This window comes from Haliaeetus albicilla, chromosome 3 (assembly GCF_947461875.1).
Source record: "Haliaeetus albicilla chromosome 3, bHalAlb1.1, whole genome shotgun sequence".
NCBI lineage: Eukaryota > Metazoa > Chordata > Aves > Accipitriformes > Accipitridae > Haliaeetus > Haliaeetus albicilla.
Window position 1 is genome coordinate 62,206,501 of NC_091485.1, and position 17,668 is coordinate 62,224,168.

General features: G+C 43.4%; 1 protein-coding gene across 1 annotated transcript in view; it reads right to left on the bottom strand.

Annotated features, from left to right (window-relative positions):
* Positions 1–4,135: 4,135 nt before the first annotated feature.
* EXT1 (exostosin glycosyltransferase 1) overlaps positions 4,136–17,668 on the bottom strand; it is a 186,584-nt gene continuing 173,051 nt past the window's right edge. The window contains exons 8-11 of the mRNA XM_069779945.1: positions 17,298–17,387; positions 13,428–13,588; positions 12,270–12,441; positions 4,136–9,715 (exon numbers count right to left, since the gene is read on the bottom strand). Of these exons, the coding sequence (XP_069636046.1) occupies positions 9,530–9,715; positions 12,270–12,441; positions 13,428–13,588; positions 17,298–17,387 (609 nt within the window). The 3' untranslated portion in view covers positions 4,136–9,529. The remainder of the gene's footprint in view (positions 9,716–12,269; positions 12,442–13,427; positions 13,589–17,297; positions 17,388–17,668) is intronic.

A 17,668-nucleotide genomic window follows, 5' to 3' on the forward strand; every position in this document is an offset into this window, starting at 1 on the left:
TTAGTACTGACATTATTCCTCCAAATGTATCAGGCTTGACTTCTGTTACTAGGGCCATGAAAAGCAATTCGGGGAGGCTAAGCCCCATCCCCACCCTGTTCATCATGTCCCACTTTTGGACTTGTATTGCACAGCAGCACAACCTGCACAGCAAAGCCACCGCACTCTCTCAACTGACTTTGAGGAGAAGATACAGTCCTGAGGTGACCTCAAGCCATGCTTACCCCAATGCCACACAGCTAAGGAAGCTCTCTGATCTCCTGTGGGACCATGGCTTGGGGCTCAGGGGAAATATGAGGAAGACTGCAATAATTTTGGATTTACTCCAGTGTTGCTGAGAGCAGAATTTGGCCCTGCTCTAAGAGAGGGAGAGAAAAATACACTTTGAATTTATTTGCCTTTGGAGTGAACTAGACAGATTTCAATACTTAAGGGGATTGCATTTAAATCATCTGTGGATTTTGAAAACAACATTATTGCTTGGTATCACAAGCAATTCCCAATTTTTAGATCTTCCTGAGCCAGACTCAGTTTTAGTTCTAATAGCAACAATTCTATTACTGCTGCGAGGGAAATGGAATTGCAATGAACTGGTATACATTTTCCTTAAAAATTATAAAGTGACAAATGTTTTATTTCAGCTTCTCTTGAGTATTTGCTGGATATTAAAAATAATCTTAATGTAGTCACTGGTTGACATTAACATAGTACTCTGACTGCCTGTTTCAGGGAAAGCAGAGGATTGTTCGTTTTCTCGGCAGCCTCTCACAAGGAGCTGCTCACATTGTAAATGTGTTTTGTTACCTAGCAGGATCAAGACATCACTGAATAAAAAGGTATTGTAATTCATGCTTTGAAAGTCTAATTCCACCCTTTTTCAGGCTCAAAACAATCCATTGTCTTCAACACAAACAAGAGAGATTTATACCAATTGAAGCAAGAGAAAAATCCATTTCCTCTTGCTGTATTGCCCTTCATTATTGTGTTTTAAATTCTTGGTTTTCAAACCCAATTTCAGATACTCTTAACTTACCCATTTTCATACTGTCTTCCCAGCACCCTGATGCTCCATCAGTGGTAGCAATAGTGTGTATATGGCAATCAGGCCACTGGTATGTTGTCTACTGCATCGTACAGCTCCACATCAGATTTAGGCGATGGGACAGTAAAATGGGACAGATTTTCAGAAAAACCCTAGTACCCACATAGCAAATCATGGTAGAATTAAAAACCAAACATTTTTTAATATCTGACTAGTCCATTTCAGACCTGTATTTTCAAAGGAGCAGAGCTCCTGCAGATGCCTCTGTTTCTCCATCTCCAAGTCAAGATGCCATAAAAGGTCCTAAACTCCTCCTAAAAATTTGGGACCTTTTCAGTCTTCTACAGGGCTACCAAATGCAAACCCCACTGGGGCTGCCACAGGCCTCAGGATGCTTAATACAAGCAGGAACTGAATATGGATCCCTTTTAGAAACAAGGAAAACCCCAAATGTATCCCTCAGTTGCCAGCAACTGGTCTGCCTTGTGGTTGTTTTGTGATTGTGAATGGGAGCTGCTTCTAGAGAGGAAGGGAGAAATTTGAGGGAAAATATTTTATAGCCTCAAAATTCTCATTTCTGCTGCCACTTCAATAGTGTGTTGTGTTGGTTTTTTGCAGTCACTATCTCAGCAGTTGTTAACATTACATTCTTCTTGTGAAATCCCAGAAATGGCTTTATTTTATGTTTTCTGGAAAGAAAAAGAGCTGTTCCTTAATACACTTCTCCACCACCAGCAAAACAATAGTTAATTACAGAAAGGAAACGGGGAGGAGCCCAAGCTGCACAGAGGAGCCACTGCAGCATGGAGAACACATCCATCCTTAATGCGCAATAGAAATGCAGGTAATGTGCAAAACGAGCTCCCCGGCACTAGCAGTACCTGGAGCGGGCAGCTCATAAAATCCGCATACAGCCCTGAATGCTATGTAGAGAAACAAAAGTGTGGAATGAAGCACATCATGCAGCTACTAGAATGTCACCGTCACACTGCTCAAAATCTTGAGCAAAATCTGTTTCTCTCTGATAACATTGTGGATACAATTAGCTAATAGCTTTAGAAAGGGAAAGCGGAGACTTGTTTCTTTCTCTCTGCTAATCATTTAAAAAAGAAAATAAAATAAGGCGTTGATCAGTGCCAACTCTCTTATCTATCTCCATTCAAGCGACAGCACAATGAGTTTCAGTGAGATTGTTCAAAAAAGCCCTCAAAAGTACATTTAAATTTGAACTGATCATGTGTTAAATATTTTGGGCCGGATCCTCAGTTCATGTAAGCAAGCAAGGTCCCAGGGACTTCACAGACCTGGCTTTGGTTTATTCCAGCTAAGAATCAGTTTTTATTCCCAGTGTGGCAGGTTAGCAAGCAAAACTGACACTCAGCGTGGTATTCCCCTCACCTAACAAGTACAACACAGGTATCTCCAACGGAGCTTGCTCTTCCTTTACAGTCTGCTTTTCTATACAACAGAGACGAAGTAGGCACAAGACTCCGAGCACCTCATTCATCTGATTTATTTTGGATTTGATCTCCACTGACTACACAGGCCGCGAGGGATGCACAGTGATAGCAAAGGTTCGGTTCAGCTCAGCACTGCACTTGAGGTGACTATCCCAATTTTCCCCACTTACCTCATTTTGGTTCACATCACAGGGCACTGTTGGAGCACACAAACTGGATCCTTTTCAGATGAAACTAAGCTGGAAGGTGCAGACGTAGATCTGATGCATTCCATCCCCACATCTAAATCACACCCTCCAAGATGTGTATAGCATGAAAGTCAGGTTTCAGACTACAGCTCTACATCAGTTAGACCATGCTAATTGCTAATGTAGACAACAGCTTTCTGGTAGCTCCTGCAGATGTAGCTATCTGCATTTAATCAAATGAATTCCACTCTAAGTTGTTCTGTATAAATAACATGGCAACAACCAAAGAATTCAAGATCTGACGAGTAGGAACACTGTTCTCGGATCATTTTCAGGGTAACATTTTTTGCTCGTTTTCTGGCAGGGAGAAGCCCATAGCCAATATCAAACAGCAATGGCTGTTGGGATGCTCTGTTTCGGAGGAACCCGTAGTGACTCAGAAAACCACGAGCAGAGCAGACTCACCCACATCTTTCAGCCTCTTCCCAAAATACATCAGTCTTCTATGACTGGCAGATCAGATGGGATGACAATATAAGGACCTCTCCATGCTCTTGTAGTCTGAACCCCAGAAGGGATGAGGCCAGCCTGGACATCTCCGATGGGAACAAACCAGTGACTAATTCCTCAGATTTACAGGCCATGATCCTGAGCCCACTAGTGTTACCAGGAACTCCCAGCATGGGATTCATCAGACCAGATATTGGCATCTATGCCATAGGACCTGCAATTGGTGTGCTTGTACTGTCAGCAGAGAGAAACCAGCACATGTGAGATGCAACTTATCTCATGCTAAAGCCCATGTCTGAAACAGGTGAGGAGGATAATCCCAAGCAATACTTTGTTCTGTCCATTGACTACGCAGGGAGGCAGTGAGGTCCAGCTCTGACAGAGAGGAGTGCTTTGTAGGCATCTAGAGTTAGGTGGGATGAATGCGACTCCCCGTGACTGTGACAGGCTTTCGATAACCCCCTAACAATAAATATGGGTCAATAAATGAATATATTCTCCTCCTCCAGGGATCAGCCTTCAGAGGCCTTCAGGCTGGTGGAGCGATCATTTTTGCACATGCACATTTACAGTGACTCCTTCTAAAAGTCACCGTTACCTACCAATAGCTGTGTAACGACACAGGAAAACTGTCCTGCCACGCACAAGTGACACAGACTGAATGTTTTTCTGCCTTCAGCTAAGACAGTAAACACCTGTCAATGTTGCTGGACTAGTTACCACCGTGTATAGAAGCTATATCATGTATATAATCCATGTAACAGAGACACAGGATATACAGGTAGCCATTGCTCAGTTCAAGTTGAGAATGGAGCAGATAGAGACCCATTCAACTACCCTGAACTTGAGACACATGGCAATCATGCTCCCAAATTTGCACTCTCAAGAGCACAAGCAAGATGTGTAATTCTACCTTAAAAATAAAACCACACTGCAACAGAAATGTACGTCCTTTATTAACAACTTTTCAAAATAAATCTGAAGAAAAAAAGTCTTTGGTGACACTATCTATAAAAACAACCTATCTTAGATGGTAAACCTATGATGTTATACAGGTTAATGAAGTAAACCAAATTATATGGCTTTTTAATTTCTCATTCTCTCTTTTTCTCTCACTCACACACTTGCTTTAGGTTTAATTGCACCATGTTGTCAATAGTCAAACAAAGAGGGAGAAACACTTTAAAAAAGATGTGGCAGCACTATGAAAACATTGGTAATGCATTAGAAAATTTTTCTCAAAAATGTACATTTTATACAAAATAAGACTGTATTTTCTGTTTGCTTTTTTGCTTTACATTTGCCCACCTAAGAATTCCCATTTCAGGTTTCCATTCTCATCATCCAAACACTATACATATTTTCTCTCAAAATAAATATACAGGATTATGTACAAGGTCGCAAGGCCTATTGGATCATCACTAATCCACTGTGAAACAGTCACTAAAAACACCATGAGAGAGTGGGAGGGAGCATCCCAAAGCATCTGATGAGTCCCACAACCCCCTCTAATTTAACTCCCCCTAATTTAACTCCAACTTAAAAAACGTGTGTGAAGATGGTTAAAACAGTGGTATAAAGGCCAGCTTGACTTAGTTTTAAACAAGGGTGAGATGTACAAAATTTTGGAAGATGTGGTTTTATTTCCAGCAGATATCGGCTAAGACCCTGCGTGGGGCAGGTCCCTTCTTGGAAGACCCCAGGCCCATCCCTGTGAAATCCCGCTAAAGCCTGGGAAAATGGGTCTATCAGGCTGACGCCCTTGAAGGCCACATTTCTGTGACAGACAGCAGAGCCAGCCTAAGAGCAGACCACCAATCCACCTCGTGCTGTAAGAGGATGTTTAACTGGAGGAATTAATAAAATTGTTGTCAATCAATACAGATGTCATGACAAACACTGAGCAATCTTTTAGTTTCAGTATGGGGGGGAGTGAGGAGGATACAGCATTTTACACTGGGAATGTAAAGATTTGAAAAAATCCTAGTCTATGTCTAGCTGTTTCTTTCATTGCTTCAGTGTCAAATGATGACTTCCACTCTCCAAATGACATCTTTTGGTAAATGAGCTATTTTAAAAGGCGCTCATTGGTGAAAGATTAATTTCTTTGTCAAAGTTGGCTCTAAAAAAGAAATTGCAATCTGAAATTGATCAAATCCATGATGTTTTCCAATGGAAAAGATCAAAGCGCTCGATAGCCATGCATTAGCACACCAGTGTGTTCACTATGAAATTGTTACAAAGCTTAAACATTCACATCTAGAAAAAGTTATGGTAATAATCAGAGTTTTTCACAAAATAGAAAGAGGGCAAAGAGAATCTTGTACATGCCCAAGGGACTGCAAGGAGAGCCAGGCACTTTCTACCTTGGAAGTTTGCCCCTGTTTTTCTCATGAAACCCTCCTCCAGCAATAGATCTCATTCAAATTGTAACTGGGAAGGGTTTCTTTCTCTTTTTTTTTCTTTAATAAATTCAATTAAAAATTTATCAGTTCTCCCAAACTCTAATCCCTACTTTTATTCTGTTTTAATGGCATGGATCTATTCACATTCATCCATCTCACCCCTGATTAAATTAAGGTCAGTAACCTTTACAAAAGGCCACATGCGTAACACTCAGTCAAGTCATCAGGCATTCAAGTACCTGTAAAGTAAAGGCTAACATAGCCTGCTGTTAATGAAAAATAAAATAAAATAAAACTACAAAAGGAGCAACAAGGAGTGAACCTTGTTTCAGCACCATCTGAATTAAGGGGGGGAGAAAAAAAAGAATAAAGAACCATTAACTTGCACGTAGGACATGACAAAAGGGTGATTTCATTCACTAAGGAAACAACACAGCTCTATCCAACACAGATACACACGGGAGGCTCAGAAGCATGCCTACTGTTCTCAGGAGTGTTGGCCGATAAAGTCCGCATTGAGCGTAACACACCGAGTCTCTAAGCTGGATCTGCGTCCAGCTCTTTCCCTGGGTCCCCGGGCCGTGGACAGGGAGACCGACGGCCATTCTCGAGACTGGCCTCGAGGCACATTCTTTCCTAGAGAGACGGCTATGCCCGGGTAACCTGTTGCAAAGAGAAATGCTCCTACCTATCCACATCCCTTCTGGAGCTAAGCCTTTCATTGTTACTGGTTTAATTAGCGATCTGTAAACAGAAAGGGCCTCGAATCACACTGCGAGCGAGCTTTAGCACAGTCTCTTTCAGCCACCCCAAAAAGTGACGGCAACAGAATGTCAAACAGCTTAAAAGCTTGTCCTGACTCGCTGCACTCCAAAAATGGTTAGCTACTCCCTTTTTTACTAAAACCCCAACCCACGTGCCCCAAAATGGCATTAACTAAAACCCAAGCAGAATTGTAATTCTTGGTTTTGTAGGGTTCTCTCTTACCCTCTCCCTCTCCCTGGCCCCTCTTGCTGGCTACAGACCATTAACTGTTTCCCAGAGCTGCAGATGGACAGATCCGCACACCCGCCTGCAAACCAGGACACGAGCAAAGCGTGAGCCCTGTCATCCTCATCCAGTGTTTGACACATTCTCCAAAAACCGAGTCTAAGGAGAAGGCCTATTCCAGTCCCTGAAAGAGCTGCCTGATCTCCAAGAGGAAAAAGCAGCATGGGAGTTGCTGAGACATTCACTCTGGAAAATCAAACCACTGGACTTCACCTTCCCCCACAGATCAGCAAGCGCAGACCCCAGAGCACAGGGAAGTGAGGTTCAGGTTTTTATGGGATGTGGGGAGCTGAATTAGCAGCTCATCCTACAAAGACAGGAGCGCAACCTGCTCCCCTTCCCTCCCTGGCCCTGCCTACCTACACGTCTCCACATGCCGATTTAACTCTCTAGAATGGCATTCAAAAAATCCGATAATTCACTGGACAGTTTCCACAATTTTAGAGAGTTGAATGGGCTCACAGAAGCATCTGGTGGGCACCAGCATGGCAGAAGGTGTCAGGGAAGACTGCATGGCCAGGGGCTGGGAGAGCAATGGGAGTGGGGGGAAAAAACCTCTGCTCTTCAGCAGCATAAGTCACTAGCTGTAGTCTCACACATGTTTTGGCAGATTCCTTTAAAGATTTGGTTCAGATTTACAAGGGCATGTAGAGATAGGACCGGGGTAATGGCTTTAAACTGAAAGAGTGTAGATTGAGATTAGATGTAAGGAAGAAGTTCTTCACTGTGAGGGTGGCGAGGCACTGGAACAGGTTGCCCAGAGAAGTTGTGGATGTCCCATCCCTGGAAGTGTTCAAGGCCAGGTTAGATGGGGCTTTGGATGGTCTAGTGGAAGGTGTCCCTGCCCATGGCACAGGGGTTGGAAGTAGATGATCTTTAAGGTCCCTTCCAACCCAAACCATTCGATGACTCTATGATTCCAACATAAAATGTCAGGACCCTGATGTTCCTGCTGTAACTCGCTGTGTTCTGTTCAAATATTGCAATACATATGCAACGCAAAGCATTCTTTGCAAGTCTTTACATGTCACGTTGCATACAAACATTCAGCAATATGTACTTTGCACTTCTAAAGCAACTTTCCATTTAGGGATTCTGATCTTACCAGCAAGAGAAATTATTCAGGCTTCACAGCATTCCCTCTACAACCAGTAGCTACTACTTTTACAAATGAGGAAACTGAGGCATGCCTCGGTTATGGGAGTTGCTTAAAGCTGCATAATAAATCGGTGCCTGAGCCTGAATGAAACTGGTGATAATTCTGGTCCACCCTTCCTAGCACTCCAGCTACTCTTCACCCCTGCTACCGGACCACCTGTTTACAAGGAATGAGGTATAGAAAGGCTTGCTGGTCTTCTGGGCATCAGCACTAAACCCTCTCGCTGTGACTTTAACAGAGCTCTTGGGGGTGGAGATTATTACAGAGCACCCCAAATGCACCTCATCAAAACGTGAGAGTTCAAAACATTTTTAAAGTGCTTATTTTCTTAGCAAATTGGAATGGCATTTCCCTGACCCAAATCACTGCTTTTATTTTCATTCTTCAATGTAAAGAAACACATAAATTGCCAAAGCACTATACAGAAATAAACAACTGAAATATTTCAATTTAAAAATACTTCCACTTGAAATGCTAAAACCATTTTGGAGTGTGAGCAACACTGGTATTTCAGGGGCAGGATTTTTTGTCCGAGTTACCCTTCCCCAAGTACGCATGGGAGCACCCACTGCCGCCAGTACCCAGCGTCTGACCATAGGCTTTACCTCAGGTGTCAGACCTCCAGGAGGGAATTTCTCCACCTATTTGCACTTAAAAAAAAAAAAAAAAAAGAAAAGAAAAGAAAAAAAGAGAAGCCCATGCTTTGATTTCAAATAAACCAATTTGTTACAGGCCAAATTCCTGCATTGCAAGCACTAACATGCTTTCTTTTTTGCACCAACACCTTTTTTGCCCTCAGAACAAAGCTATTTCTAGAAATATAGCTGCCCTGGCCAAGCGGCACCACTGCCCCCGGGCATCAGGGACTCACGCAGGCTGCGTGTGTCCCAGGTGGCCGCCACACTGGCCACGCTGACCGCCCCTGAGGTGCTCACCACGAGCTGGGCCGTTCGGGATGCGTCTCTCCTACCAGAATACACAACGGGCACCGCACCTCTGCTGCGTGCGAAGCCTTCCCTGTGCTCCACGTCACCGGTCTGCTCCTGGGCAGTAATGTTCCTGTCTCCCTTCAAGGCAAGGCTGATTGCCTCTAAAAGTGGGGTCCCCAACCAGAAAAATCTACGCTCGTTGTCTGGCTCGTTAGGGCTTCTCCAGTTTTCTATCTGTCCAAAGGAGTGGCCGCTACCGGCTCGGGGAAAACTGAGAAAAAAAATTAAAAAGTCAGCAGTAAATGAGAAACGTTAATACTTCGTCTCTGTCCTGCTTCTGCTCAGTTTGTTTCTGAACCTGCTGCATTTTCTCCCCGTGAGATTCAAGCATTTAACTTTGCAGGGGAAAATGAATGAAAATTGCATTGACAATCAAATGCATGAAAGAAAGAAACGGCAGCTTTGAAATATTCACAACCAACACAATTTTGATTAAAGAAAGAACTCTGTTTTTAATAGGGTTTTTTTTTGATCATTAAAAAAGTTTAAACCTGCATAGCAATCATTTCAAAAATAATTATTTAATGTTCCATAATGAAACTGTACACGACCTAGTCTTGAGCGACAGAAGCCTGCCGGGCGGTCCGACGCAGTCCGGAGCAGCGCAGCCCCGGCGCCGGGACGCCGCTCGCCGGGGTCGGGCGCTCGCTGTCGGCGGCACAGTCTGGCTCCACGCGCCGGCGGCCGCGCGGGGCGGGGGCGGCTCGGCCCCCTCGGCAGCGCTCCTCAGAGTCGTTCAATGTCTCGGTACTTCTTCCTCAGGATGGAGACCTGGTCTTTAAAGAGGACGGGGTCGAGCCTCATCTGAGAGTGGATCAGCGGCATATAGCCAAACCAGCTGGCGAAAGTGTTCATGCAGCTCTGCCGCTGGGCGAAGTGGTCGGGGTCGGCCCAGCGCGAGGCCCGGGACGTCTGTGTGGAGAGGAGAGCAGAAGTCAGGCGTCGGCCACGACACAACAAAATGGCGGGAAAGGGCGGCCGCCGCGGCTGGGCTAGCGCCATGCTGCAGAGCAGGGCCGAGGCGTCAGTGCGTGGCTCTGAGGTAGCTGAAATCTGCTCGGCGGGGGGTTTCAGACAAGGGGAAGGACACTCTGACCGCAGCGAGAGACAGGGATGGCGAGCCGGCCACCCCTGACTTTCAAAACAGCGCTGAGGGCGGTGCAGTGTGGTGACCCGAGTTCGACCATGAGCCAGCCTGACCCGCAGCAAGACACCCGCGAGCAGGCCTCCCAGAGCCTGCCAGCACGCTACTTCACCCCATCTCTCACTCTTTATTTCAAATCCCCAAGCTATTTCAGAGATGGAACAAGTCCTTAAAAAACACTGGGAAAGACAAGAAGGCCACTGCTTTCCACCAGAGGTGCACATCCAAGCACAGGCCAGCTGCTGCCCACGGCCTTCAGCCGTAGGAGGAAAACACGCTGCAATTATTACGGTTTCTCGGGTCAAAAACGCACTTTTGCAGTCCAGTTCTGCAGAAATTTATACACAAGTGATTTCAACTAGCTTGTAACTGAGCTCAGCAGAAGCCCTTATGTGCTTGGCATTACTCAGGCATATAGATGTCCTGCAGGGAAAAGCAGGGTGTTTCCAGGAATCCCACCGGCTAAGGCCAGTGCATAAGACAGTACTGTCTTTCGGATCAAGAAAACTAACTGAACTTCCACATTACATCACGTTAAACTCTGATCCGAGGAAAAGACCACAGTCTTTGCATGCATACATGCAAAATACCGTGGCCTGATTTTCCAAAGTTCAGGGCAGCTGTAATTCCTATGAAAGTCCATTGAAACTCAGCACCTCTGGAAAAAAAAGACCCTAACAGCTTGGAAGCAGTTATTTTTCTCTATCCGTACCTAAACTACATGTATAAACATAATAAAACTATTATTTAAGATAAAGTATGAATGCTGAGAACCTAAGTTTTTTTTGTGCCGCTTCTCACGAATCTCTCTATAGCAGTCATGTTTCCACTATACTTTAAAAACAAATACAAATTCATAAACTCAAAGTATGTTAATTAAAACATGAAGAAACTGATAAAGTCAGGAACTTGCCAAATGAATGTGGTATCAGTCTTGATCTTTGTCCAAGGCATGTCCATTTTAGCTCAAGTGGTAGGTTATAATGTGCATTGATTACAGACTCTTGATTATAGTGAGCCACTAAAGAGCAAGCAAAAGCTTGTTGCTAGAGGATTATAGCAGACATTCTGGCCATTAACAGTGAATTTCCATACGACTATTTATCTCTGTCACAACACTGAGGTTATGTTAATTTTTGATTTGTCTTTCAAGGAATTATGAACATGGTCCATTACATTTCCCAAAGCTGCAGGAACAACTTGTCTCTAGGACAGAGTTATAGTTCATGGCTGACTCAAGTCACCTGCGCTATAAGAAGAAAAATGAATGTTCAGACTTTGCCAAACAGCCAGACCATGGCCCTGTGGAGAGGTGAAGCTCAGGCTCGAAGCAATAGGTACTTCCTGAATGGTACCTTCTTGTTCATTGAAGGTCTCCTGGGTACCCAGATGAGTCATAATTGCTGAATTACTGTTACACATAAGGGAGTCTACAAACTGGCACAGCCACTCCCCAGTCAAAAATCCAAGTAATGCTAATAGAAAAAAATATGGAGGTAAAATAGAGGGCCCCTTCTTTCTCCTGCTCCCTAGTAATCCTGGTACTGTTTGTAGTGCAGATTACAGACACTGTGGCAGCACAGATGGGAGGTTGTTTAGGACATGCAGGTCTTGCAGGACATGCTATTCCTCCCATCACTCACACAGGGCAGAACGAAAAGTGCCCCCAGGTTACCATGTATCCCTGTCACTAGAAGGTATATCCATTTCTGCAATGACAGAGTGCTTACCCAGTAGCTGGAAGACGCTCTAAAGCAAGCATTTCATGGCTGCTAGTGAGTGATGGTGTCACCATTGGATGAAATGTTCCTCATGGGAAAAAACGCTTGAATATCACAAATTACCTCTGCTGTGACAGTCTGATGTCAGTGTTCAAACCACACTATATACTTTAAAATAGCACAAGGATGGCCTGGTACATTATATTCATTAATAATAATTAAAAATAGAAAACCCTTCTAGAATTTACTTCTGCTTCTAGCATTCCATGACTAGGTCTTAGGTCTAGAATATTTAATTAGAAAACTGGAGTTTAACTGAAATTCGGTCACCACAATCATCAGTTCCATGAGTTTGGGATCACCATGAATAACACTGTGTGAGAAAACTATGAAGAGATGCTGTCATCTACAGTAGATGTTTGCCATTTCTTCTTTTGGATTTTCCTTCATTATAATAAGCATATCTAAAGCCTATTTACAGTTCCGCTAAACTAAAAACTGCAAAAAAATAGAGTTGTATCACTCTGTAAGCCTAACCTAGAAGTCAAACTGTTATATTATCAATATATCCCAACTGCTAAAACATGCTGTGGATACATACCTGTCCCATCATGGTCTCCTTATACTGTTTTTTCTGTGTTACTTTGATTGGAGGCAATTTTGTCACAGCTGACACCAAAAAATTCATTAGAATGTCCTCACAATTGGCCAGTTGGTCCACCATATTCTTTAAGCTGGCAGGCAGGTAATGAGTGTACAGGTAGTGATAATATCTGGAAACCAACAGCAGCGTTATTAATACAAGTCACTGGGGTTTCAGGGACTACAAACTCCAGGAAATTTCTAGCTCAGTTGAGACACAAGTTTTGTACTCAACTCTGGATGTACCACTTCCTTTCTTCGGTCTCATCCTCCAACAAGAAGGGAGAACAAATCAGTATCTCATCAAGACAGTAAATAATGCTAATGGAGAAACAAAACATTTTTTGTAACTGGGTTGAAAGAAATAATGCAGACCTGAGTGTCAAGATAATGGAGGAGTAGTAAAAAGAGCACCACATTGCTATGATGTGATAGACAACATTGATGAATTCGTCCTCCACCTTCTCTTTCTAAACTGTTCAGTTGGAGAGAACTCTATTAAACCAGCCCACTACTGTCTGTATTGTTGAAATTATTCTCCTTTGGGCCTATATCATCCCCTATGGCCTTTGCAGTGATGTGGATTAGATACTGCAGAATTTGCTGACCTTCTCCTAAAATCGAGAGAGGTCTTTGGCTTGCTGAAGTCCTAACAACAGAGGTTTTCTTCAACATGCTGCAATATGCTGATCTGTGACATGTCCACTGTACTACATTTCTAGAGTAGCCAGAAGACTTTGCAGTCTGCAGCTGTCAGCTAACACATACCCAGAGCTGGTCTGGAAGTAACCTCCTTTCTGCTGTGCTACAGGCCATTCAGCCGAACAGCTTAATGAATTCGGGAACTCTTTGAAGTGTGTAATTCCTGATGTTAAAAAGAGCAGTCCGAGTGCCTCAAAATACAAGTGACTTCAAAGAGACCCAACAAGCGCAATAATGATTACCAGATCCCCAGAGCTAAACCAAGAACTTAAATTATTACCCCATAAAAAGCAGACCCATTTATTATCTTTCCAGTTTTTCCCCTCCCCGGAAGAATGTTCTTCATTCCCCCCTCCCCCCTGCTTACTATTTTGTTTCATACAGAAGGAGGACAGCAGATGCTTTGAGTCCTTACTTGTGGTAAATAGCAGCTCCTGTCAATACCATGGAATAGTCATTAGTCCATTTGGAGGTATACCCCCACCTCTCCTTAGTGTTGTCCCAGAAGTGACTGCGAGCAGGGTACCCTACAATCCTCTCTGGAAAACTCTGCCAAACTGTAAAGGCAAAATCCACCTGCAGACAAAGGCACAGGCCAAATGAATACTGAAACTGTTTCAACAAATGTCAACAAAACAAAATATTACCTTGCCACTAATTCATAATTCAAAATCTTCGAACTGTTGCAAAACATTAATTCTATGTATTCATCAGTAAATTAAACTGACTGCTTGACATTTTGCCCTATAATTATGCACATTTTAATGGTTCCTGTTAAAGGGAGTCTAGAGCATCACAGCATTACATTAACATTTTCAAGCTTGCCCTTTACATATCAAACCTTTTCAAGTTACAGAAAGAATGGGTGTAGGTGCATGTATTTATACTTAGATGCAATATAGAGTGGTAATAGCTATGTGGTAAACTGCACCTTTTGCACATCTTTGTGCATCTCACCTACCATTTCAGTACTGTTAGCACAAAGCTTGGAAAATCAGAAGTCAAACCCTAAATTATAAGGGTGGCTCAGTAAGATTAAAACAGGCAATCAATGCAGAGTCCTTTTACATTTTCCATCCATTTTCAGCCTTTGAGGACCATGTAAGTCATACTTTTAAGACTGTCTATATGACCAAGAGGGTTAAACATATAGCTTAATAAAGAGGAAGATAAGATTTCCGTGTAGTTAAATGGTTTTATAAGCCTATACTTTAAGAAAAATCCTTGATAGTGCATGAGCCACAAGATGTCAAATGCTGCCAATAGTGTTTTTTTATTTTATTGTCTCACTCTAACTATTTTAATAACTCAAATCTCTGAGAATTGAAAAGGTGACAGGACATTGCTACCCCAGGATGCCACCCAACAATTCCTAGTGACACTAGGAAAGGGATGATTAAGGTAATTTGCAGAAGGCTTGTCAGCACTGTATTTGAAAGGAGTTTGGTAAAAATACATATGGACAGATTTTTATCACTGTAAAGTTGGTTGGCAGTCCCTCCACTTCAAGTTAGATTTTGCAGCTCAAGCTAGACCTAAATTTTAAAAAGAGTTAAAGACAATTCTAATTGTACCAGTCAAACACAAGAAAATGAGGGCTTTGTTTCTGCACTGCACACCAAGTTCCCTCCAGTACCAGGGGGACATAAAACTTTACTCAAAAATGCTTGAAAAACCTTCCAAGAACCCAGCCAAAGTCAAGGGTGTAGAGGTGAGATAAAGAATAGCTGCTGAGAGCAGTCACATTTTGTATGATTACTGTCAGACTTCTCGCATTTACAAGTGTTTTTATGAAACAGAAGAGTCACACATGTACTGGAACACAAAGTTAGGGACTGGTTATTTTCTTTCAAGTTGTTTCAAGGAATCTGAGGCCAGCTAGAAAGACAATGTGCACAAACCAGTTACCGTTGTGATAGTTCTGATCTCATCCAAATCAATACCACATGAAAGAACTAAAGGGTTTTTTTTCCCTGTAAAGACCTTTCCCATAAAACGTGACATCTGTTTTCTTTAGAGAAGTCTGAGAATCTCAAACTTAAATAAATAATAAAGCAGCTGCACTGAGTGCCCTCACTTGTGCTTTCAAGTATCTGCCCTTGTACCAGGGAGACGCACTAAAGCAACCACCCTCAGAGAAAACTCCATTTATTAAAAAAAACCCCAGTTCTCATCCTATATAATTTCCAGCAGCATTACCACTCAGCTGATCAGCAGGAAAAGCCAACCAGGCTGCCAGTCTCTTAAACCCCTGTACCACTTCTGACCCGTGCTGATCTCTAATTACTTCCCATGCAAACATCCCTCTGCGCATGTGAAACAGCTCCTCTCACAAGAGCAGTTATGCACCGTTCGTTTGTGAATGGAAAACCTTTACTATGCTAGAGCCGGACAGAGCAGAGGATGTGCCTGGTGACTGCTCCTCTCAACAGGAATATGATCGTGCTTGACCACGTTTCTAAATTGCCTTTTCTGGGCCCTGAAGCTTTGCCACAACGACCACCCACGAGCAGCTAGTTTCAAGGGAAGTTTCACACCACACGTTTCATGTCAGTGTTTCAACACGCTGTTTCTTTGCATATGCTGTATGATGGGGGAAGCGAAGCAATAGAAAGGCCCCAGTTCTTCACAGAGAGCCACCAAAAAGAGCTGTTGACCCTGGAAGAGACATGGCGAAGCTGCAAGGCCAGTGCTAGCAAGAGCTGGCCAGTTGGTTCTCTCTGCAGCACAGAGGCCACAGGGCTCGTAGAGCCAATACCCACCGTGCAAACATGCAATATCAGCTACAGCTGCTCACAGGAGGGAAGAAGCCACAAAGAAATGTGTATGTTGTCTCACACAACAACAAATATTTGCGTTTCAGAATGTTTAGGGTAAAACATGGCCAAGTCGAATGAGAAACACTATTTCATATGCATTCCAGAAGCCTGAATGACTCCAAAATTTGGATGATGACTAAATACCAGTCAAAACAAAACAAAGCCCCAAATCCTCACAGACTCCACAAGCTGGATTGCTGTAAATACCACCTCAGTGCAATGAAGTCCCTGAGAGGTCTTACCATGCCCCCAGGGCAGCTGAGACAGGACCCTTCATCCTGAGCAACAACCTGCTTCGGAACTCCAGTCCTGGGATAAAAGCCTTTTATTGGTTTTGGGTTTTTTTGGCTGTGCAGGGCTTTGCACACAAGCGCTTTGGCAGCAGCCATATGCTTCCTCATCTAGCAGAAACTACCAAGGTGTAATCTTGGTATCAAATAGGTTCAATGCCAACTACTTCTTCCACCTGTGCTGCAGAAGAGGGCTACCGTGGCTCCTTCTGGAGCAGTCTAACCACAGCACAACAAATCCGTACTGGGGAGAAGAGCGGTTGCAATCTCCTCCATTTAGAACAAATTCAGCGACATCTTAGGGAATATAGCAGTGACTGATGACTAATGTTAGGCATTTCTTCACTGACATATAAGCAGTGGTAGCATCATTGAAAGTTCCCCATTACTGACAAAAAAGCATTTCTATGAAGGTGAAGTGGGGAGAAGGGAATGGCCATGAACATGGGGAAAAAAAGGGGGAAACAAAAGAAAATTGAGTTTTTCAAGCTATTCCCTGGCCATCATTAATAATGTATTTCCCAAATATTGCACTCTATATAAACTGTCATCAGTTTCCCCTGTGGTTCTCAGGAAGAGGTTCCAGAAATCAATACTCATCCCAGTTGTAAAAATTGGTTTTCTACAGTATTTTTCTTTTCTTAGCGCTATCTTGCTCTTGGCACAAACACTGCAACACCTAAACTAGCAAAGATCTCCAATTTTATGGGGCGACACAATGGTAAGAAAGCATTCCTCAGTGAAATCCTGCATTAGGGTGGCAGTGCTGTATTTTGGAGCGACAGCAGTCCCCTGCTCCTGACACCCCTTCTTTCTCCACCTACACCCTGCTGATAACGTGGGGGGAAAAAAAGCTACCCCAATCAGAAAAGTGAGAACAGAGTATTAAAACTGACTGCTCTTGGCTGCCTACACCCGCCTGCAGCTATGTTACTAAAATAATAAAGAACGGAAGAACCATATGCTAATGATGAGCCAATTAACCAGGGCGAAAAGCTCCACTGATGGCAGGCAGTGGCAGGGTTGCTGAAACAAGTGCAACACGTTAAATCTGAGGAGTGTAGCAGGAAATCTTGTAACATTTGCTCACTGGCAAAGCCAAGAGAAGAGCCTATCTGCTGTGATCATGCTGAGCTGAGGAGCCAAGCAGACTCCCAAGACAACAGAGATCCTTACCTCAGTGGTTGAAAGCACGGTGTCCTCATCCAGGCTTAGCACTGCATCTGTCACTATGTTGTCGTAGGGTAGGAAGCGACTGCTCATAACCTGTGGGTATCCAAGGCAGGAAGGGGAGGAAAAAAATCACTTGAAGGACTCATTACCAAGGGAAATACTCCATTTTATTCCTCACTCTTATTTCCTCTTGTCTGAGGTACATCACAAATCTCTGTCTGATGGAAAGGACCCTTCAGCTCAAGAGTGAAAGACTGTAATTTTTGTCAACCCAGCAGTCAACCTACACCTTCTACCCGAGGATTAATTTCTGAAGAGACCTCCCTCTCTGGAGCAAGCTGCTTTCCTTTTGTTACAAACTGCAATGTTCTGTA